The sequence below is a fragment of the Myxocyprinus asiaticus genome, chromosome 2, assembly GCF_019703515.2.
Source record: "Myxocyprinus asiaticus isolate MX2 ecotype Aquarium Trade chromosome 2, UBuf_Myxa_2, whole genome shotgun sequence".
Classification (NCBI taxonomy): Eukaryota; Metazoa; Chordata; class Actinopteri; order Cypriniformes; family Catostomidae; genus Myxocyprinus; species Myxocyprinus asiaticus.
The window spans coordinates 28,972,903-28,995,943 of NC_059345.1; the positions used below are offsets into that span (position 1 = coordinate 28,972,903).

The 23,041-nt window shown below is 40.0% G+C and overlaps 1 protein-coding gene across 2 annotated transcripts; it reads right to left on the bottom strand.

The window, feature by feature from the left end:
• Window positions 1–13: 13 nt before the first annotated feature.
• LOC127414052 (Y+L amino acid transporter 2-like) lies at window positions 14–22,710 on the bottom strand. 2 transcript variants are annotated; one of them, XM_051651747.1, is made up of 10 exons: window positions 22,575–22,710; window positions 16,645–16,935; window positions 14,329–14,454; window positions 13,965–14,109; window positions 12,688–12,811; window positions 12,491–12,594; window positions 11,746–11,842; window positions 1,845–1,994; window positions 1,327–1,510; window positions 14–1,232 (listed from the first exon to the last, which is right to left on the bottom strand). In XM_051651747.1, the coding sequence occupies exons 1-10, from the start codon at window positions 22,585–22,587 to the stop codon at window positions 1,165–1,167; spliced, it is 1,302 nt and encodes a 433-aa protein (XP_051507707.1). In that variant the 5' UTR covers window positions 22,588–22,710; the 3' UTR covers window positions 14–1,164. The 2 variants fall into 2 exon arrangements, with proteins under 2 accessions (XP_051507707.1, XP_051507700.1); XM_051651740.1 differs by having other exon boundaries at window positions 16,447–16,935.
• Between the last annotated feature and the right edge of the window lie 331 nt (window positions 22,711–23,041).

Below are 23,041 nucleotides of genomic sequence, written 5' to 3' on the forward strand. Positions count from 1 at the left end.
AATTAAAAAAAAAAAAAAAACTTTGTACATGTAATTAACAAAAATAGTTTTAAAGCTGTTCAGTGTGTTTCAACATGCTACAAGGTAAAATAATATTTATCAGAGTGAACTGTTCAAATCTCATCTGGACCTGCATCCTGAGTTAATCCCCCATCCCACAATAATCAAATCAAGCAAGTACAACCCTCCCATTATTTATACCATGATGAATTGAATCTTTGGATCAATTGATTTTACGAATTCATTGGCACAATTTTTTTCTTCTAATTTTAACAATGAAAATTTTGGAATACCTGTAAGTTTGTTGGGATTTAAAAGAAATACAAATAAATGGAAGTCTAAACCCAGAATTGAGATACTAAAAGGGCATTCCCCGATTGCATCGACAAATGTTTCCAGCACATCTGATGTACTCTTCATCTTTTGTTATCTAGCCTCTTCGTGTAATTCATGTACATGAGCAGCCAAATGTATGACAAGCTAACGGCATAGCAGCAGATTTAAACATTCAAGTGAGTGCAATCACCTTCCCTCTAAAAACTAGTTAAGGCATGTGGCAATTAAACAGCACATTAACCTTTAGTAACACTCAAATCAGAAAACAGACAGAAAACACTCCAATCACTGTGAGAATTGTCAGTTGTGATGAAAATTAAACCACAAAGAGAAGCAGATACATATAAATAAAATAAAGATGCCTTCACTTAAAAAAGTGGATAAATAAACTGACAGCTGAATTTTAAATACTAGATTTAAAAAAAAAAAAAAACAGGAAAATGTTACATTACATAAATATCTAATGAGCTAATTCAGTCTAATTCTTGGACATCTTCACAATTGTACATGCAAACCACTGCAACCTGCTCAGGTGGTCTGCATAATTCACAGACATTATTAACCAAAGATTTTAAGTGGGCCCTTAATGTCATTCCAACTGGTTCATAAGTTTACATTCTTAATAACACACCATGACCTCAGCGGAGACCTTATTATAATAGAGATAAAGAGAAATCCAATGCAGTGACTGCCAGTTAACGACAATGAGAGTGCACATGTGTCAAAAGTGTGGAAGATCTTTCTCCTTATCTCCAGATTTCCTCTCCCCCAACTAGTCCTTTTGGTTTTGTGGGTCAGAAGAGTGCAAGTGTTTTGATGAACAGTGTTTTATTCACTTGTGTCCATCTCAGTGAGCACACAAAAACAGGTGAACTGGGTGAAACGAGTGATGGCACCTGTGTGAACAATCACATTTTTGCTTGTGGTGATTTGGTTTCTGAATCAGTCTAATAAAATTGAAGTATCAGTTATAAAGGCTGTGTCACTTACGTAGTAGTTTAGTGATGATGGGTGGGCGCTTGGATTCTGGAAGATAGATACCCAAGAAGTAAACAGGTACTCCAGAGAGGGCAATTGCAATTCCAATGAGTGAGTTGAGTGTGTCATAATAAAGTGGCACGGCCACCAGGAACACAACACACATGCAGAAAATGATGGGATAAACCAGACTCAACTGCGCACACACACAAATGGAGAAGAGAAAGAAAAATCATTATTCTCAATGCACATTTAGGATTGCACCTGGTTTTAAGATGAATACTCTTTTTGGAAAGGTACTGACAAAATAAAGCTAATCTTTAAATTTTTGTTTTTATCCACCCCTCCTTAAAGATGGTTACTCTGTTTAAATTTCTGAAACAGTCTAAACTGAACAGTTATTTCTAGCACAATAATATAACTGGTTTTTATGTGCCTTAAAGACACAGATTCTATTCTTAAAAGTTTTGCATAAACCCTAACCTTTTAATTTGGTGGAGTAAATATATAATCTGTACTGCCTGGCTCACCTTAAGTGGTCGGGGTCTGTCTGGCTCCTTCCAGCGAAGGTAGATCTGGCCGGCAATGGACAGGCCGACAAAAAACCAGTAACTGAAGCTGTAATAGTTAATCAGCTGGAAAACATCCTCCACAGCAAGGTAGATCAGAGCCATAGCACACTGCAGGCAGAAACTACAACTTGAGTTTACTTGGTCCACTAGATGGAGACAGAACCCCCCCCAGACTGTGAGCCTCCTCCTTTGCATTACAATACTGCCACCTTAAAGCTGAAGCGTGTATTTTGTTTTTATTATTATGTTAAAATACTTTTTTCTTAACTAAGCTTAATATGCATAGACAACTATTAGCCATTTGTAGGTTTATTTCCAAATAAGTGTAAAAACTGTGGCACTATCAAAACATTCCTCTGTTTATTTGACCATTCCAACCAGCCCAACCCAGCAACATTAGCAGTGTTTCCACTATCGGGCCAGTGCGAGCCAGGGCTATCATTTGGTCAGACGGGGCCAATAGCCTCGGACCTCAAGTCGCGAGACCAAAATCGATCTGCATTCCCACTATCGGGCCAAAAGGCTTGCAGCGTTGCCTGTAATACGCCACCCTGGTGCCAATATCACATTTACATTTAATCATTTAGCAGATTCTTTTATCCAAATTGAATTACAAATGAGACACAACATCTGCTTGTTTGCTTATTTTGGTCTTTACCTGTGAAAAGCAAGACCTTACTCAGCGAAACTCCGCTTTTGAACTGATAGTGCCTCAATCCCCAGCTGGCCTTCTTTGGCCCAAGGGTAATTGGCGGGCCAAATGCACTTTGCCGTTGGCCCCGAGGAGGCAAGATGAAGCAGGGCAATTTCTAGGCCAGATGGGAGGGGGGTTGCCAAATCAGAAGCCTACACCAAGCTGTCCCCCACACCCACTCCGGCAGTCGAGGGTGCCAATGACACGCTAATACACCGGCGCATACAATTGCGATCTCGAGATCTGCGATGGAGCCCCGAAAGGTGACAATGGGAATCCAACAGGCCCTGACAAGCACTAGCATGCCCTCATTTGGAAACATAGTGGAATTTTCAATGAGAGAAGAGCAACTTCCGGTGACATGAGCTGCAGTGACCGTTGGCGACAGAGGTCAGCGTGGCGAGCGACAATACAAAGCTGAGAAAATTTCAACTTTATCCAAATGACGAGCGACATTCTGGAGCAACTACTAATGAGAGTGAAGACAGTGGAGCTCACGTCATTCGTCCCAGTGAGAGTGTGAGATACTGGAGTCAAATACAGGCAAGATGGAGAAACTAAAAGTCTCTGTGAACGGGGGTCACATGACGCCATGCAAGAAGCAGACGTGTGAGCGACGAGCTCTGCGCACTTTGCTAAATGTTTAATTATTTTCATGTTATAATCTGGTGAAATTTGATACACCCAGTTACACATTTGCTCTTTGAGGCAAAACATGGCAAAGATGTCAAATCCTCAGGCTCTGGAGACATTAAAAGACACTTACGTCTTCAGGATGAAAGCCCCGACAGGACTACAGACCGGGGACTCGATTTGGATGGCGCGGCAGGAGAGGAGATCCAGAGCGAGCTCACAGAGTCCCAGCTCACAGATTTGCTGAGGGAGACAGGCCCCGATCGATTCTGGCCAGATTTCTGAGATCACCCAATAAAGATCTTGTGTTGTGCCAGGTGAGGAGCAAAGGGAAGCTTTCTTGGAAGAACCATAATATTTTCTTGTTCCCGGACTTTGCGAGTTCGACAAGAGAGAAACGCAATCGGTTCAAGGAATGTAAGAAACTCTTACATCAGCGAAAGATCACTTTTGCTCTGATGTTTCCAGCCAAACTGAGAACAGAAACGAAGGACGGTCGCAAAGTATTTACATGTCCTAATCAGGCAGTGTCTTTTATTGAATCAATGGATGAGTAAACCATTGGGTGTTTCTCATGTGAATGGGTCAACTCGCTGTACTTATTCTGGCTTTTGAGGAAGCTGGGCGTCATTTTGGTTTCTTTTTTCTTTTTGCGTTGGCTCCGTCGAGCGGCTGGAGCCTGTTTTGTGAATAACACTTTTCCTTAAAGAAATGTCTGCATTGATGAAAGATTGTCATGGTATATACTTTTATGCGGCCTCCGAGTGAATTGACTCGACCATCCGCGGAACTGGGATGCCGGTTATGTTTCTTTTTGTATTGGTTCCGCCTAGCGGCTGGAGCTTGTTCTGTTGAATAACACTCCTTTGGAACAGCTGTGGATTAATCTGTTCGTTCTTCGTGCTTATTCCTCCTGCTGGCTGTAGTTTGTTTTGTTGAGTATTTTTACGGCACATTGGAATGATTACATCATCCGCTGAACTCATAACTGCTGGCTCACTGAACATTCGTTTGTCTGTCAGAGGAATCTGAACGGTTTTATATCAGCTGGAATTTTGTGGAAGATCACACCTTTGAGACAATTTTGTGAATGAATCTACACATTCTGTGTGTTCATTCTTCCTATTTGCTGGGGTTTATTTTACAAAGTACTTTCTGTTATGTAATTTTGCCTCACAAATTTGTGAGGCAAAATTGAGCAATCCGATGACAAAGTTGTCATGGTGGCTCGTGGGCGTTCATGGACCTTTTGAGTTTAGAGGGATTGTCGCTGGTTGGCGCTTTCGTGCGTGGGGTTAATGCACACGCTTTTCTTTTTTCTGTTTGTTTTGTTCGGGGGGAAGTTCGGGGTTTAATTGTTCCACTAATGGGGAATGTGGTCTGTATAATTTTGTTTTTGACACACAATTTATTTTTTCTACTATTTCAAAATGTCAAATGTTAATATGAGTGTACTATCTCTCTCCACATGGAATGTAAATGGGTTGGGGCACCCCATAAAAGAAGGAAGGTTATTACTTTTCTTAAATGTCAGAAATATGATATAGTGTTTCTTCAAGAAACACATCTCTCCCCACAGGAAGCTGAAAAAATTGGGAAGATATGGGGTGGACGTGTTTTTTTTTAGTGCTGGCTCAAGTAAGAGCAAGGGAGTCATTATATTGATTAATAAACATCTACAATTCAAATGTCTCAAACAGACTAAAGATAAATTAGGGAGAGTCATTATTGTTTTAGCTGAAATTAAAGGGCAAAGGTTGATGTTGGCTAATATTTACGCACCTAACGCTGATGATCAGGGCTTTTGTATAGATCTTGAAGGGATGCTGCTAACCGCTGGCACACCTCATGAGATAATATTGGAAGGAGACTTTAACCTTCTGATGGACTCAGTCCTTGATCACAGTGAAGCAAAAGTGTGGAAACCCCCTAGAGCAACACTGAGGCTTCACAGGATGTGTAAAAATCTTGGTTTTTCGGATATTTGGAGACTTTTGAACCCATCTGGTAGTGACTATACATTTTTTTCATCAGTTCATAAGATTTATTCCAGAATAGATTTTTTTTTTATATACAAATCCCTCATTTCATCTGTTGTTGATTGCTCAATTGGAAACATTTTAGTTTCGGATCACGCCCTGGTGAGTTTAGAGGTGTTGCCACATATAGAGAAAAAGAAATCATATAGTTGGCGCCTTAATGTATCCCTTTAGCAGAATCCTGATTTCCAACAAATGATAAAAACTGAAATCAATGTTTATATGGAGACCAACTGGTCCTCAGTATCCTCTGTGGGCGTGGCTTGGGAGGCACTTAAGGTGGTTCTTAGGGGTCGGATCATACAGTATGCCTCATTCACCAAAAAAGCCAAAGCACAAGAACTTGTGGAGTTGGAAGGAAATATTAAAAGTGCCGAGGCAGAGCTGAAGCGCCGTATGTCATCTGATGGCCTCAGAGAATTGACCTGATTGAAATATAGATATAATACTATTTTGTCACGAAAGTGGAGTTTTGGTTATTCAGGGCAAGACAGTCATACTTTGAGTCAGGGGACAAAGCAGGAAAACCTTTGGCTAGATATATAAAACAGAGAGAGTCTTTTTCTACCATTCCCTCTGTGAAATCTGCTGGTGGTGAAATATTTACCTCGGCCATTGATATTAATAATGCTTTTAAAGAATTCTATTTTGATCTCTATAGTTCCACATCTTCATCTACTGAAGAAGATATTAGGAACTTTGTGGAACCATTAGATATCCCTAAACTGACAACTGAGCAAAAAAAAATGATCTTGATTCTGAGATAAACTTGGAGGAGCTTGATGAGGTAATTAAGACCTTGCCTACAGGCAAGGCTCTGGGGCCTGATGGCTTTCCCTCTGAGTTTTTCAAATCTTATGCTACAGAACTGGCTCCACTTTTGTTAGAAGTTTATATGGAATCATTAAAGAATGGAAAGCGTCCTCCAACCATGACGCAATCCAGGATCAGTCTGATTCTTAAAAAGGACAAAGATCCAAGCGAGTGTAAAAGTTACCACCCAATTTCTCTGATCCAGTTAGATGTAAAAATGTTGTCCAAAATTCTGGCTAATCGATTAAGTAAAGTTATGACATCACTTATACATATAGATCAGGTGGGGTTTATTCGAGGCCGTAGCTCTTCTGATAATATTAGGCATCTCATCAATATCACGTGGTCAGTAGCAAATCATCAATCTCCGGTCGCTGCCATCTCACTTGATGCCCAAAAGGCATTTGATATGGTAGAATGGGATTATCTTTTTAAGATTTTGGAAATGTATGGGTTTGGGAGTACATTTATTGGTTGGAATATATTACTTTACAGACACCCTGTAGCAGTGGTACAAACAAACGTGTTAATTTCCCCATTATTGTTCTGTCTTGCCCTGGAACCATTAGCAGCCGCGATAAGAAAGGAGGATGATTTTCCAGGGGTGACGGCGGGAGATGTGGCGGATAAGTTTCTGCTTTACGCAGATGATATTTTATTATTCATCTCCGACCCTACTAGATCTATGCCTTGCCTCCACAAAATTATTAACTCCTTTTCCAAATTCTCCAAAGTCTTGGTTTAAATCTGAAGCTTTGGCTTTGACAGCGTACTGTCCCGTAACGGCCTTCCAGCCGGGTGCCTTCCAGTGGCTCAAAAAGGGAATTAAGTATTTGGGAATTTTATTTCCAATAAATTTGTCTGATTTAGTCAGAGATAATTTTGATCCCTTAATAAAAATGTTTTCGAATGATGTGGACAGGTGGGCTTCATTACACTTATCGATGATTGGGAAGGTTAATGTTATTAAAATGAATTGTATTCCAAAATTCAACTACCTGCTACAGTCTCTCCCTGTAGATGTCACCCTCTCTTATTTCAAATATTTTGATAGCATAGCGAAGTCCTTCATTTGGAATGGTAAGCGTCCCAGGTTAAATTTCAATAAGTTACATATGGCGATTGACAAAGGCGGGTTAGGCCTACCCAAGATTTTGTTTTATTATTATGCATTTGGTATTAGACATTTAGCTCATTGGTCGCTTCCACCTGAGAGAGCCCCTCCCTGGTTTTGTATTGAAAAGGAAGTTCTTGCCCCTATCTCGCCACTGCAAAGCCTTTCGATTAAACTAGCCAGAGAGGTTAAGTCGCACCCCGTTATTTTGCATTTGCACTCGATATGGACAAAAGTGTCCAGAGTGTTTAATTCTGATATTTATTTAAACGTAGCCTCGAGCATATGGCTGAACCCTAAACTATGTATTAATAAGTCCCCTTTCTGTTGGTCAGATTGGATTGTGAGGGGGGTTAATACACTTGGTGACCTATATGAGAGTGGAGTATTGAGATCTTTTGAAAATTTGATTAAACATTTTGGGATTCCCAGATCTCAATTTTATAAGTATTTACAACTGCGCCACCTGCTCTGCTCTGTTTTTGGGAGTAGCATACACCCCCCTAGAGTGGCAGATACTCTGGGAGTGGTGATTACTGCTTTTGGGAAGGGTTATGAGGCATCAGTGTATTACTCCCTGCTAAGACAGAGCTTTAAATTCTCTCAAAAGATTAAGTGAGGAAGATTATTGGAGTTGTTATTGGAGGAGGGAGTGTGGGCTAGGATTCTAAAAAACATCAAGTCTGCATCTAGAGATGCAAGGGTTTGCCTTATGCAATTTAAGATTATACATAGATTTTATTGGACCCCATCTAGATTGTATAGGCTTGGTCTTAAGGACACACCCATCTGCTGGCGATGCCATTCTGAAGATGGAGACACCATCCATGTTTTTTTGGGGGTGTCATAAGATTCAAGAATTTTGGCTGAAGGTGCAAAGTTTTGTGTGTGATGTGTTGGGCACTCAGGTCTCGTTCTGCCCCAGACTCTGTGTTTTGGGAGATAGGGAGGTCATGGATTTGGAGGATAAGTACATGAAGGACTGGGTTTTGACCAGTGTGATGATTGGTTGGCAGGTTATTTTGAGGAGTTGGAAGTCGGATGGAGCACCCTCGTTCCCGGAGTGGTGCGCAGAGATGGGGAGGGTGGCTGCCTTCGAGGAGGGATCGAGCATAAGGATGGGGGTTAGGGATACTTACAATAAGAAATGGGGCAATTACTTAGCATTTTTGGGGGAATCTCGAGGAGGGGCGGTGGCAGGAGTAATTCAGAGTTTAGTGTTTTTGTGTTTTTTTAATTATACTTGATTATTGTATTTTATTTTATTTTTTGTTGTTGTTTTAATTTTGTGTTTTTTTCTGTGTGTGTCTATATTCTATTGACCACAGGAGTGTTCGTGGGGGGGTCAGGGTGGGGTGGGAGTTTGGTAGGGGGAGGGGATATAGTGGGGGTTTAATGTTTAAAGTGTTTTTTAATCAAAAAAAAAAAGTCTCTGAGTGATGTCACTGTTCTATATCATTTGTTTTTAACCACATACATGGATATAGCCTAATAAAAAGTGTGGAAAACCATGTCGGCATTCCAAGTAAGTTTGATCCATACATTGATGGATCGTTCATCTTGTTCATGATATGATGCATTAAGCAATAGTGCAGGTTATATAAAAACATTCTCCAATTAACTGATTCCTTGTCAGATTAGAATAATATCTTAGTTTTACCGGCAGTACAATCTGTAATCAGAATTTCCAAAGCTACTAAGGCTAGACATGCAGTCCACCAATAACATTAAAGTGACAGCTGTAGGAACGGCCACCAGCGACACAGATCGCAGAGTCTAGCAACACCAAGCGACAATGTCGTTTGTGGTGTAAAAAGGGCTTAAAGATGCACTCAGTAATTCTAATCCAATACACATTTTGTCAAATTCTGCAAATATTTCCTCACAATCTGCTAGCTGTCCGTTCTGTGGATGGGCTGAAAAAAATCTAGTATTCAGCTCCAGGTTGTTTTGACTGCACCAGACAGCCAGCTGTTTAACCTCCCTTCTGTATGCAGACTCATCGTCATTTCGGATGAGACCGATGACATTGGTGTCGTCTGCAAACTTCAGGAGCTTGACAGAGGGGTCCTTGGTGATGCAGTCGTTGGTGTAGAGGGAGAAGAGTAGTGGGGAGAGCACACATCCCTGGGGGGCACCAGTGCTGATTGTACAGGTGCTGGAAGTGAATTTCCGCTGTCTCACAAGCTGCTGCCTGTCTGTCAGAAAGCTGGTAATCCACTGACAGATAGACGTGGGAACAGAGAGTTGGTATAATTTAGTCTGGAGAATAGCTAGGATGATGGTGTTGAAAGCCGAACTGAAGTCCACAAAAAGGATCCTTGCATATGCCCCTGGTCTGCAGCATGGGACCTCACACTGCTCCAGTGATCTATTGAAGATCTGTGTGAAGATGGGGGCCAGATGGTTAGCATAGGATCTAAGACATGCAGGTGAAACACCATCTGGGCCCTGTTCGTTCCTTTGTTTTCGAAAGACGCGGCTCACATCATCTTCACAGATCTTAAGTGCAGGTTGAGTAGCAGGAGGGGGGTTGCAGAAGGTGTTGGTGTTTGTGTGAAGTGAAGGTCAGAGTGGGTGTGGGGTGTGAGATTGGGCCTTTCAGATCTACAGTAGAACACATTCAGGTTGTCTGCCAGTTGTTGGTTCCCTACAGGGTTGAGGGTAGGAGTCCTGTAATTCATAAGCTGATTCATGCCACTCCTCACTGATGCAGAGTCGTTAGCCGAAAACTTGTTTTTCAGCTTTTCAGAGTATCTTCTTTTAGCCACTCTGATTCCCTTATTCAGTGTGTTCCTGGCCTGATTGTACAAGACTTTATCCCCAACTCTGTAAGCATCCTCTTTGGCCTGACGAAGCTGCCTGAGTTCCGCTGTAAACCATGGTTTGTCATTGTTAAATGTTAAATAAGTCCTAGTAGAAATGCACATATCCTCACAGAAACTGATATATGATGTAACAGTATCTGTGAGCTCGTCCAGGTCTGTGGCTGCAGCCTCAAAAACACTCCAATCAGTGCAGTCAAAGCAGGCTTGTAGTTCCAGCTCTGCTTCGTTGGTCCATCTCTTTACAGTCCTTAATACAGGCTTAGCAGATTTTAATTTCTGCCTGTAGGTTGGAAGAAGATGAACCAGACAGTGATCAGAGAGTCCCAAAGCTGCTCTAGGGACAGAGCGATATGCATCCTTTACTGTTGTGTAGCAATGATCCAGTATGTTCCTGTCTCTGGTGGGGCATGTGATGTGCTGTTTGTATTTGGGCAGTTCACGTGTGAGATTTGCTTTGTTAAAATCCCCAAGAATAATAATAACTGAGTCCGGGTATTGTTGTTCCGTGTCTGTGATTTGATCAGCCAGCTGTTGCAGCGGCGCATTCAAACACGCGTTTGGCGTGATATACACACTCAACAGAATAAACGAGGAAAACTCCCACGGCGAGTAGAAAGGCTTACAGTTAATAAAGAGCGCTTCCAAATTAGGACAGCACATATTCTTTAACGTTGTTACATCCGTACACCATCTTTCATTGATGTAAAAGCATGTTCCACTGCCTCTCATTTTCCCTGTTAACTCCGCAATGCGATCCGCTCTGAACAGCTGAAATCCCGGCAGATGTAACGCGCTGTCCGGAATGGCTTCACTCAGCCAGGTTTCTGTGAAGTACAAGGCAGCAGAGGTTGAAAAGTCCTTGTTTGTGCGGGTGAGGAGATGTAGTTCGTCCGTTTTGTTAAGGAGACAGCGGAGATTCTCAAGATGAATGCTCGGCAGCGTTGTTCGAAAACCCCGCCGATGGAGTCTGACCAGCGCGCCTGCTCGTCTCCCTCGCCTGCGTCTCATAGCGCATTTAAACAACACAGCCATGCCTCCGATTAAAATTTCAAACAAAACGTCCGAATATTCAAAATCCGGGAAAAGATTGACTGGTATATGCTGTCGAATGTTCAGCAGTTCGTCTCTGGTAAAACTGACTGGAAAAAGATTACTAAACACAGGACAAACAAACAAAAACAACAAAACAATAGAAGCGCTCCACACCGAGGCAGCCATCCGCGGCGCCATCATGATGTATTAACCAGCCAATCAGCAACAGGGGGTGGTTCTTGCACGTGTACAGGATGGGGGGTGGGGGCAGAACGAGAGGGAAATTCATTAGAGTGACGGCAAATCTGGCTGATGCGAACTTTCTAAACTCCAAGGAGGACAAATGGCTGAGAAACAGACCAAGAGAAAAAGGTCAGACGTATATAAACTAAAAATTAAGGATTATGATAAATCAAGGACTAGGAGCCGCGTCAACATCGGCGAGGCTTTTCAGTGGTGGAGAGACCTCCAAGAGGTAAAAGGAATGAATTTGCATGCATGAATTTGGGGGGCGGAGCTTCCACAGGAGCACTGAAGGGAGGGGTGTGTTTGTTTTGGCAGTTGAGTTCGAATATCAACAGTGTTTCTCAGGAATCCCTGAGTGCACCTTTAAGGCTGAGTACCCAGCCAGGAACGTCAGGCACTTTTTGATTCGTTAGGGGAGTTAAATTTTTGGTTAACTGTAAGGAAATTAAAAGGAACTTACATTAAATAGCAGAGCAGGAACTGGTGTGAATCTCTCCACGTGAATCATGGATAAAGCATCTGGGAGTTGACCTTCCCGAGCTCCTACAAAGAACAACCTGCAGCATCGAGAGATTGTCCGTTTAGCTAAATGTATCTCAGTCCTGGATCTACCATAAGCACTGACAAATGAGCTTTATACTCATATGCACATAGCTGACATAAATACATATCAATTGTATTTTAATGTTTCATAAATATACTAATAGATCATATATCATAAGACACATAAAATACTGAACATAATAAACAAGTGCCATAAACATAAATAGGAATTAAACACTCAAAGCATCTGAATTCACATTTGCATTCCATTATTTTTTCCCAACACTCCCAAAAATCCTCAGCATTCCCCAGTTCCCATTATTTTACACATGGAATAGTTACAGGCATCCCCCACAGGGTCATTACCAGAAAGCAGCTCCAGATGGTGTGAGCAATTGAGCAGCTCCCTATAAAAACCACAGGAGCTGAACTAAGCTTTGTTCCTTCTTTAGGAGGTTAACACCAGTCATAAGAATAAACTTGAGGAACAAAGCAGAAATTCAGTAGAATAATAAAACCATAAAGCCAATGGAATTGTAAGGGCCATTTTCAACACGGGTCCAAATTGGTCTCTTTGGACAGGAAAATTATAGAAAAGACTTAAGTTTAGTAAATTTATTTGTATCAAAATGATATGCAGAAATGTCAAGTATCAGACTGACCTGGACGCAGCGATGATGGAAGCATTCAGACCTCCATAACATGACAAAGCAACCGCAATGGGGATGGTCCAGCTCATCACTCCCAGTGTGTGGTCTGCAAATGTCTGTTGAAAGATTTGGAAACATTAGCTGTTAGTGCACAATACAAACTGTATAAACATTTCAGGAGGTATGACAACAGAGGTCTATGAACTCACCACAGCAACAGCATCGCTGGCGAGGATGACACTCATGTCAAGCACAGCGTAGTAGGCCACATTTGTAAGGATATAGATGATCGTAACAATCGGCATGGAGATTGCAATGGATAGAGGAAGGTTCCTGGTAAATGCATGAAAGGATTTCTTATTTCTTTAAGAGTTAAGCTTTTTTAATGGGGAAAAATTACTGGGTGCACCTTTAAATACAGGTGTAAATATGGTAAAAAATAAAATAAATTAAATTGTGATTTGGAGAAGTCAGAGCCGCATGTGACCACATTGCAATTAAAGTGTGATCGTTAATGTGTCTTGATGCATCTTGACAACATCAAAGGATTACCTAAATCTGCCAATTAAGAGCAGCTTTAAAAGAAAATAACCATCCAACTGTAACATTTTTAAAAAGGCCATACATAGTTGGGGGACTGGTTAGCACAGTGGTAAAGACACTGGCTACCACCCCTGGAGTTCGCTAGTTTGAATCCCAGGGTGTGCTGAGTGACTCTAGCCAGGTCTCCTAAACAACCAAATTGGCCTGGTTGCTAGGGAGGGTAGAGTCACATTGAGTAACCTCCTTGTGGTTGCTATAATGTGGTTCGTTCTTGGTGGCGTGCATGGTGAGTTGAGCGTGGATGCCACGGTGGATGGCGTGAAGCCTCCACACGCACTATGTCTCCGTGGCAACGCGCTCAACAAGCCACGTGATAAGATGCGCGAGTTGACAGTCTCAGACGCGGAGGCAGCTGGGATTCGTCCTCCGCCACCCAGATTGAGGCGAATCGCTACGCGACCACGAGGACTTAAAGCACATTGGGAATTGGGCATTCCAAATTGGGTGAAAAAAATAAATAAAAAAAAGGCCATACATAAACATGCATAAGACTTTACGGACCTTCTTTAGTATGCCTGATATCAACATGCAGTGACACAAATCATAAGAAGCATGCACATCTGAAGTTTAGTAAAAATAAGTGCTAGACAGCATTAAAATCATTCAAATGTAACAATTTTTGGCAGCAACACTGTGCCAACTTTTTGTGCTTTATCAACATGCAGTTACACTCCTGACTTAAGTGATGTACTGTCTGTGGCCATGAAATCATAGATCCTCCCCTCGACGAAATCTGATCACATGTGGTCACAGAAGACACATTTGAGACGAAATTTAACATCAGGTGTAAACAAATATCTGTCTAAGCAGACCACTTTCATTGGATCACCCAAGAAAGATGTTAATATCAGGAGTAAACTGTGCCGAAGCAGCTGACAAGTACCTTTCAGGGTTCTTAATCTCTTCCGTGACAAAGTTAAGAGTGTCCCAGCCAGAGTACGAGAAAAGAGCAGAGTACAATGCCAAAGCGATATCTCCTGGGTCACGAGATGAGCCTTGGAAAGAATTCTCAAAGTTCATTGTGGAACCTGAGTGAGAAACATTGCAAAAATTACTGAAATGTTCAGTAGCTCTTTAACACCAAATATAGTCTACAAAATTAATGTTAGCCTTAGCCACGCTGCTTCAGATCTCAATCCGATAAATGCTCTTTTAGCATGAATTTCTAAATGCAGTAGCAACATTTGGCAAGTTTGAAAAAATATATGGCATTGCTGACTGTGTAATGTCATGTTCATGGCTCTTACCTTGGCACAGTTTGACAATCCCAGTGATTATAATGACGATGAGGGCCAGCACTTTAGCGTAAGTGAACACATCCTGCACTCTGGTTCCCCACTTAACATAAGCGGCATTAATAAAGGTCAGAAGGCCTGAAATATCATGAGTAGTAATATGTCAACATAAGAATAAATACAAGATGACAATCACTTGAACAATCAGCAAGTAATTGAATCCACAATGAATCACAACACAAAGGTCACTGTGATTTTGTTTTTTGACAAAAACACAACATCGGTTACACCCCAAAGATATTTGATTGAACAGTAATTAAAGAGCTATTAGTCAAAGGGATAAGTGGGGAATTAGTGAAACTATAATGGTAGTCATGGCAACGTTTGTGAGAGTGGCATGTCTAATAGAGCAGAGAATGAGGTTGCTAAAGGTATCCAAGTGAAACAGGTACAAGAGGAGAGGCACCATAGAACCAGAAGAACTGGCTCCCTGAACCCAAAGTTATTCACTAACTTCCCCATGACATTTTTAAAGTTAGACCTGAATGCATTTCAGCAGCTGATCAGATCTCAGGGTGAGAAAGTATAGAGAGAGGCGTAAAGAAGGAACGGCAACATGAAGGTGACATTTTCGTGAAACCTATCAAGAAAATGTCCTGGTCATATTTAATTACAAATCAATACAAAATGAAGAAAAATAAAAAATAAAAAAAATATATGACATTTTGTTTCGCAAAAAGAAACCTACATTTAGGACCATTAAAAATGTTTGCATTGTAAAATTATTTTCAGCACACAAGCATATTTTATCCCGCAATTCTCAATACCGTAACATGTCCGTATGTTTTACTTCTACTGTTCCCATTGTTTTCAATTTTGATTCTCATTACAGTAAAAAAGATGTTGTACAATTTTTTTAATGAAATCAGCAAAAATGAAAGGCAGTACAAAGGGAGTAATACTATGATGTATTAATACTTTATCCTGTATATTTACATTGCGGTAATGAGAACATCATTATGACATGATAATCTTTGTTTGCATTGCGGTAATAAGAATTGAGGGTAAAATGAGCATAACTGTCATGAAAATAATGTCACAATGGCCTTAAAAATAGGCTTCATTTTTTATATGCATAATATAAATTCTTATTTGTTTCTTTTGATTTTGGAGTAAAATAGGACCAGGACATTTTCTTTTTTTTGTGAGATGTTACCGCGGAGACATAGCGCGTGTGGAGGCTTCACGCCATCCACCGCGGCATCCAACTCACCAAACACCCCACCGAGAGCGAACCACATTATTGCAGCCACGAGGAGGTTACCCCATGTGACTCTACCCTCCCTAGCAACCAGGCCAATTTGGTTGCTTAGGAGACCTGGCTGGAATCACTCAGCATGCCCTGGACTCGAACTCACGACTCCAGGGGTGGTAGTCAGTGTCAATACTCGCTGAGCTACCCAGGCCCCCAAAAAGAGCATTTGTTGAAACTAAGCTGCCAAAACGACTCATTCTCTACTTCCTCCACATTGTGATGTCACACTGTGGTAGACATTTGCATCCGACTGCCTCTACAACAACACATCAATGCCTACTTTAACTTATCACTTCGGTAGCCCACCCAGCAGCAATGAGCAGTGATATGGCAAGGTGAGAGCAGGTCAGTCAAGAGCAGAGAGCCAATCATAACAGTGGGCATTTACTGTCATGTTTTAAAGGACAAGCAGCACCAAAACCGAGTGTTTCTGGCAGAGGGTCAGAATGAGGGTGGGAAATGATCATGTTTAACAAATATAATTGTGCAAAAAAACTTTACTAATATTATAAGTGAACCTCAAGGAACATATTAAAATAATTTTAAAAAAGGCATATCATGATCCCTTTAAATCAAATTATATTACAGTATTTTTTAAATACAATTTTGTAAAGGAATTTGCTCAATTGTCATAGAAATTATGTCACAAATTATAACAAATTATAACACAATACAACAAATAATCTTAATGGTAAAAAAAGGCTTCTTTTACTTTAAGCAAAATCTAACTTCCTTTTTTACCCATATATTGCACAACAGAATGAACCTAACATTCCACTTTTAAGAGAAGGACTTATAAAAAAAATGTCCCTCACATATACAGGCTGCAGCAATGAGGCGAGAAGCAGAATAGGGGGGCTCGCAGGTGGGGAAGAGTGGCTGAACCAAGTAGTTGGCAAAAGTGATGGCAATAACAGCCTGACTCGTAGGTTCAATTATGAGCAGCGATGTCCACAGGCGTATAAATGCTATGAAGCCTCCGAATGACTCCAGGATGTAAGCATAGCTGGCACCTGACTTAGTGATGGTTGTGCCCAGCTCAGCATAACAGAGAGCTCCCACCACTGAAAAGATGCCACCAATTGCCCAGATGACTAAAGACAGTCCGTAGGAGGCACTGTAGATGAGAACACCCTTGGGCGACACAAAGATGCCCGAACCAATCATGTTACCCACGATGAGGCTGACGCCATTCAGTAGCGAGATTTCTTTTTTGAGCTGCATGCTCTCTTTGGGTGAGGGGTCTGCAGAATCCTCCAGTTTGCCATTCAATTTAGTGGATTCTGTGTTGTTTTCCATCCAACCTGTCAGTGACCAGAAGAATGAATGTTATTCAAGGAACAATTTTATCTTTGGTTTAAAAATAGTTCACACAAAAAGGAAAATTCAGACATCATCCAAATCCGCAGGACTGACTTTCTTCTGCGGAACACAAAAGGAGGAATTTTAAAGGATATCTCGTCTGTTGATTTCACTCAATGGCAATAGATAGTGACACACTTTAAAGCTTAAAAAATGTCCTCTTTTATGACTCTTTTGGGTCCTTTTTAAGCTTTAAATTGCCTCACTTTCAACTGCCACTGTACTGAAATCAGCAAATGGGACATATAATTCCTCCTTTTGTGTACCACAGAAAAAAGTAAGTAATACAGGTTTGGAACAACCTGTGGGTGAGTACAATTTGATAACCAAGTTTTTTTGGGGGGTGAACTATTAATTTAAGACTAGAAGAACACAAAGATGTTAAAAAGTGTTGCATTTAGAATAAGTGTATGTGCATTACTGCACAATAAGACATCCGACATTTAAAGTCACAACAGGCCTCCAGTGTCTCATGATGCTGTGAAATCAGTACATGCCAGTGTCATAAGAGTATTACATACGTGCAAAATGTGCTCTAACTAATTGACGAAATGCTTGTGTGAGGATTGCATCACTGAGATATTGTCAATAAAGTATATCTTGGGTCAAAGACTTCATAACCCTTTGTTGTGAACATAATCCAAACAGAACCTGAAAATGTTACATATATACACACCTTAAAGTAAAAGTTTAATTACAAGTTTATCAGGGACGATATGGGTTTCTGAATGAGGGAAATCACAGGTTTTGCCCTGGGACTTGCTGTTTGTTAACACTCTATGAATGATTAAGCACAATGTGTCCTACTTTAACTGTGGAGAGCTGATACCACATTCCTCAGTTTATTTGACTTGCACCACTCATTTAAACATCAATCTTTGTAAAATGGCCATTACACCAAGTGCAAACCATCAGTCCCTCTTTGATCCTGTCTTTCTGAAGCCAGACAGTTAAAATTAATACATATTATATGCAACAGTTAGTTCCGGTCCTCAAATCTGTTTGGACAAAATGCATTCCAATTGTGCTGATAGCTCAGACCATTAGCACCGGGAGGCTTTACTGTCTGTATAACTCCGTTTGTGTTCCACAACGTATAAGAGCAGTGCAGATGAGTAAGAGCAGCTAGATGTGTGATTTTTATTCATCCCTATGACATTAAAGATTTGAGCCAGCAGGTGGCGATAAAAGATCGTCTTATGAATGTTATGAGGGAGACAAACTGTGTTGATAAACTGTGTTGTCAGTCAGTTTCTTTGAAGTCATCCGGAATTGTTTCTCACTCCATGATCGCAAGAATTACTACTACACTACAGCTGAGAAATAGAGTTAAACTAATAGCTTCAGCATTACTGTCAATCACAGTTCAGAGTCATGACAAATGGAGTAATCAACACACTCAGGGTGCCTATATGATACGCAAGATCAAGTAGGATTTGCTGCAGCCCGAAGATCTCCAAAGTGGACCTACTCCAAAAGGGGGTGCCACTTCCACTTATGGTAGGGGTTAGGGTAATAGGCTCTGTATTGGTGTGTCTTAATCAGCTCCCTATGTCATCAATCTGTTCAACGTGAACACAAATTCAGGCACTGGTTAAAGTACTGTGCCCGGTTGCATAAAACACCATAAGTTTTTCCCTTAAGTATAACACTTACAGTGTGATTTCCACTTACCTGAGGGAATGACTTGAAGGTGTTGCATATAATCTCTTATACACTTCTCTTAACGAGGGATTTACTACAGTGAGCGAGGTTTTACCGTAATAAAACTCTACTGTTACCATGGACACAGCATGTCTCTGCAAACTTTCAGAAGATCAGAAATGTCCGACCAACACTTGGGCAATTTTACCACATAGAAAATACTTTAACTTTACACTATGATTTTATTTTAATATTAATGACTATTAAAGTTTCTCTGTATCATTTTTCATGTGTAAATTATTGTCTGACCTTTTCTGAAGCAGAGGTACAATCCTTGAATTTAATCAATTTTAAACACTTTGTGTACACATTTTCCTGTGTAAACTTCCTGAGTTTTGCATGCAGACCAATTAATGGAGGATTCTGCTTTTACAGCCTTTTGAGAAAGACACCTTTGAAAGACTGCCCGGTAAGTGTTGGATTAGAGGCAAGTTGTTAAGATGCTTGTATAACTGTGCAGAGAACTGATTGCCATCCCAAATTAAGAATATTAGTGGTGGTCAGGGGTGTAGTATATATAAAAATTAGTGATATATTGCAAATGAACTTGTGGTATGATTTTAAATCATCCATTTGTATAGTTTATAAAGATACAGAGAGCAGATAATACTGGCAACACTTCTGGTTTGTGTGTGTTCCTATTAGATTGCCCTCCAGCTTGTTAGCGATTTATCATATTGCAAGACCATCAAATCTGAACTCCTGCAACAGTTTTTCATCGCTTAAATGGTCTAAACTGGGTTCTCCCTAACGTGAAAAATTCACCTTGGCACACTATACTCTTTAGTTGGTTGTATAAACGTAGCTATTTATTCATTTTTATAAACCTTGAAACTCTTAACCTATAAGAGGTGAAGGTGAAGTTTTCCTAACCTTAGGAAATACTTAGGAAAATGGCAGTTATTGTGGCTTTATGCAACAAATACTTAAAGGAAATCATAAGGGATTGTGACATTTTACCCATAAAAACCCTTACGTAACACTTAAGGGTTATTTCCTGAAATACAATTAAGTTTAAGGGAAATATTAGGTTGATCTTAAGGGATAATTACACTTAAGGTGCTTTATGCACTGATCCACTGAGCATTGGGACACTAATGACACAATTACCTTCGACACGATTACGAGCTCACACTTTTAAATGCAGCTGGTATTTATTTAGCAACATCGCTGTATAAATGACACTATCGTGCATTTTCGGTGTAGATATTAAAACGTACAGTGTTATTATGAAAGATAAATTTATTAGAAATTAAGAAATAAATATACAAAGGAGTGTATTTTTAATCTTTCTAACAACCTATTGCTTCCCTTTCATAAACATTTTGGATGTAAGAACAGTCTTCTTTAAAGAGAAAATAAGGCTTTGACATCGTATATTTACACTTGCGTTTGTCCTCTAATGACATTTCCAGTAAGGGAACATAGTGAGCAACGATGCTCCTTGGTTTTTTGGTGCATTCTGGGAATTTATAGAGAATGAACATTTCAGTTTCACTGGAACGATTCTGCAATTGGGACAGCCCTAGAAATCGCTGACTTCCTGACCAGTACGCTGACTACTAAACTAGGAAGTTGATAGAGATGCAAACTATGTATTTGCTGGTGGTTTGGAACTCCTGCCCCTTTTTGGAGCTCGTCCTTAAGTTATATTCTTCTCCATATGGCAGCATCACTCCATGATCAAATCAGATTTCTATCAAACTACAGAGTTAAACTTAAAGCTGCAGCATTAATGTGCATCACTGCAACAGACACAGGTAATCACATGCTCAGTCTCTCTCTCTGTCTCATACACACGTCCTTGTTTCTCCAGTAACTTGTTAGAAACAACCCAAGCTGTCATTACTAGTTCTAAAGTGTAGTTTTCGAATTAATAATGAAGGCTTGGGCGCATCTTTTGAACTAGCAACAGCAGATCTGTTGCGTAAGAAAGTTCCAAAAAAATAGCTTTTTTTGGGGACATTCCTTAGTTTTTCCCTACTTATTTATATAATTGTTTGCTGAACTGTTGTATAAAAGCAATATCACACTCGCAATCAGCATGGCTGTGATTACTTGCGAGTCGCGACATGAGGCCGATGGACATATAGCACTCTTGCTTGTGTGATATTGCTTTAATATAGTCTGCAACTGTTAAACAAGCACAGATGCATTTTTTCCCAAATTCTCCCTAGAGAGCTTTCCTTCCCTGAGGCTTGTTTCCCATCCTAGATGATGTTTCCCAGAACTGAACAGACAAAAACATCTGCACTCATGACACATCGGTTTACAGTGGTAGGGAAACCCACTGACATCATTTTAATTAATTTTTGAACTTTAGATGAGCTGTTAACTCCCCTGTTGTGAGAACCTGTCTGGCTCTTGAGAAGTTGTGTATTTGTGAATGGGGACGATTTTTGGAGGGTATAAAGGCAGAAATATGAATATGAATACGAATTTTACAAAAGCACTAACATTAATTATTTTGTTAAAACTCATATTTGAATTGTAAAGTGGTTTAAATAAAGTGGTATTTTTACAGTCCTTTTAGGGTTTGTTGACATTACATCGTCATGGCAACAAAGTTGTAAAATTAGACATAACTTCACACAGAAAAGTTTATTAAGTGATTTTATCGCACTAAAATCATGTTAACACGCATATTGTTTATGTCTTGTGCCTTTACTTTTGAAACAGTGAGTATTTCAACGTTTAAATTGGCCCCATTCACTTCCATTGTAAATGTTTCAACATAACCCAGCTTTTTGCTCTTTTTTTTTTAAGAAACGAAAATAATTTTTTGTGGTAATCAACATTATCCCACAAATGCTGTCGACTGAGCTTAACTTGTAATGAACTCGGAATATTCCTTTAATGTGCACTTATCTGTTTGATACAGATAGATAAGTGTAAAATAATAAAGGGCTTATCCTGCAGGACTTGTTTAACTCACAAACTTTTAGGGTTGTTTTTTATTTTTTCTTGTTAAGTGTTTTTCCATAGCGAAAATATTAATGACACATAACCATACTTTCAGCATCTGACAGTGGGCTGTTCTCAAGAATTCAACTGAATTTGACAGCACAAATTGCTACAAATAGCCTAGATAATCCTCGTTTCTGTATTTCGTTTCACTGTAAGCTATTCTTGCTAAATAAACTGCTCAATTAGAGACGTAAAAGCGTCAGTTTATCCAAATACAAAGCAAAAATCAGTTAGAAAATTCTAACTTTTACAACCGCGTCAAAACAAGTTGATATTTGGCAACCCCTTTTTTTTTTTTTTTTTTGTGTCATCGAGACAGTAGCGCGTCAAACTGATGAAAGGTTTGTCTCTATGCAACATATTAAACATTGTATGACATGGCATCGTCTGATACAAAATGTAAATAAAACACTAATGTCTGAAACTATTTGCGATGTATTCAAATACTTAAACGTTGTGGTTATCCCTTCAAAGAGATCTCAGCTGTTCATCAAAACAACCCTATCGACTAGTTTTTTTAAAACGCGTTTCACTGCAGTCTGAACTAGTGGTTAGATTTTAGAGTTATGAGGTAGTATAGTTCTTATAAATCGTTGTATTATTCGGACAGCTAGCATGGCGAATAACTGGAATAAATAAAAGAGATCTAATCAATGGGATGAGTTGCGACATCCTGTTTTTCTACCGAAGAGAGAAGCAGAAAATCCGAGACGATCACTGCGTCCATTTAACGCACTATTATTCCCTATTCAGCCTTGCAATGAATATAAACTTTTGAGAAATTCTATGCATTTATGAGAAATAACCAAGTAATTGGAATTAAAACAGCACAGTGTCTAATTCTCGGGGATCTAAGATAACCCCGGCCAGTCATGCTTCTTCTTTAAGCGTAACAGAATAATATCCTTACCTTGTTGTTTCATCTGCTTATCGTCTTTGTCCAAGTGGTAACATGAGCAGACAGGACAGCATCTTTAACTACAACAAGGATCCTGAAACACGGAGGGCAAGCTGCCAAGAGAGTCACGTGATACCGGTAACCATTGTTGTCACGTGGGTGTCTTTTGCAAATCAGACAGACCGACTGAATACGTTCGCCTGCAAGACCCATCAGGTATACCTGCTACCCTAAAGGCAAGAAATCGACCCATTTAAAAGTTTGCTTTTGTGTGTGCTATGCGTTTATGTTGTTTACACTTTATTTATGTTTTAGTCATTTAGCTTTATATTGAGGAATAAGGTCTGCTGAGTCAAAAATATGTTGTGTGGTTGTTTCATAGTAAAGGACAAAGCTTAAAGAATATCATGTTGATATATCTTAGAAAAGTTCACTTTAAGATTTCTGTTATTATTATTAAAGCAATGACATTGTAATGT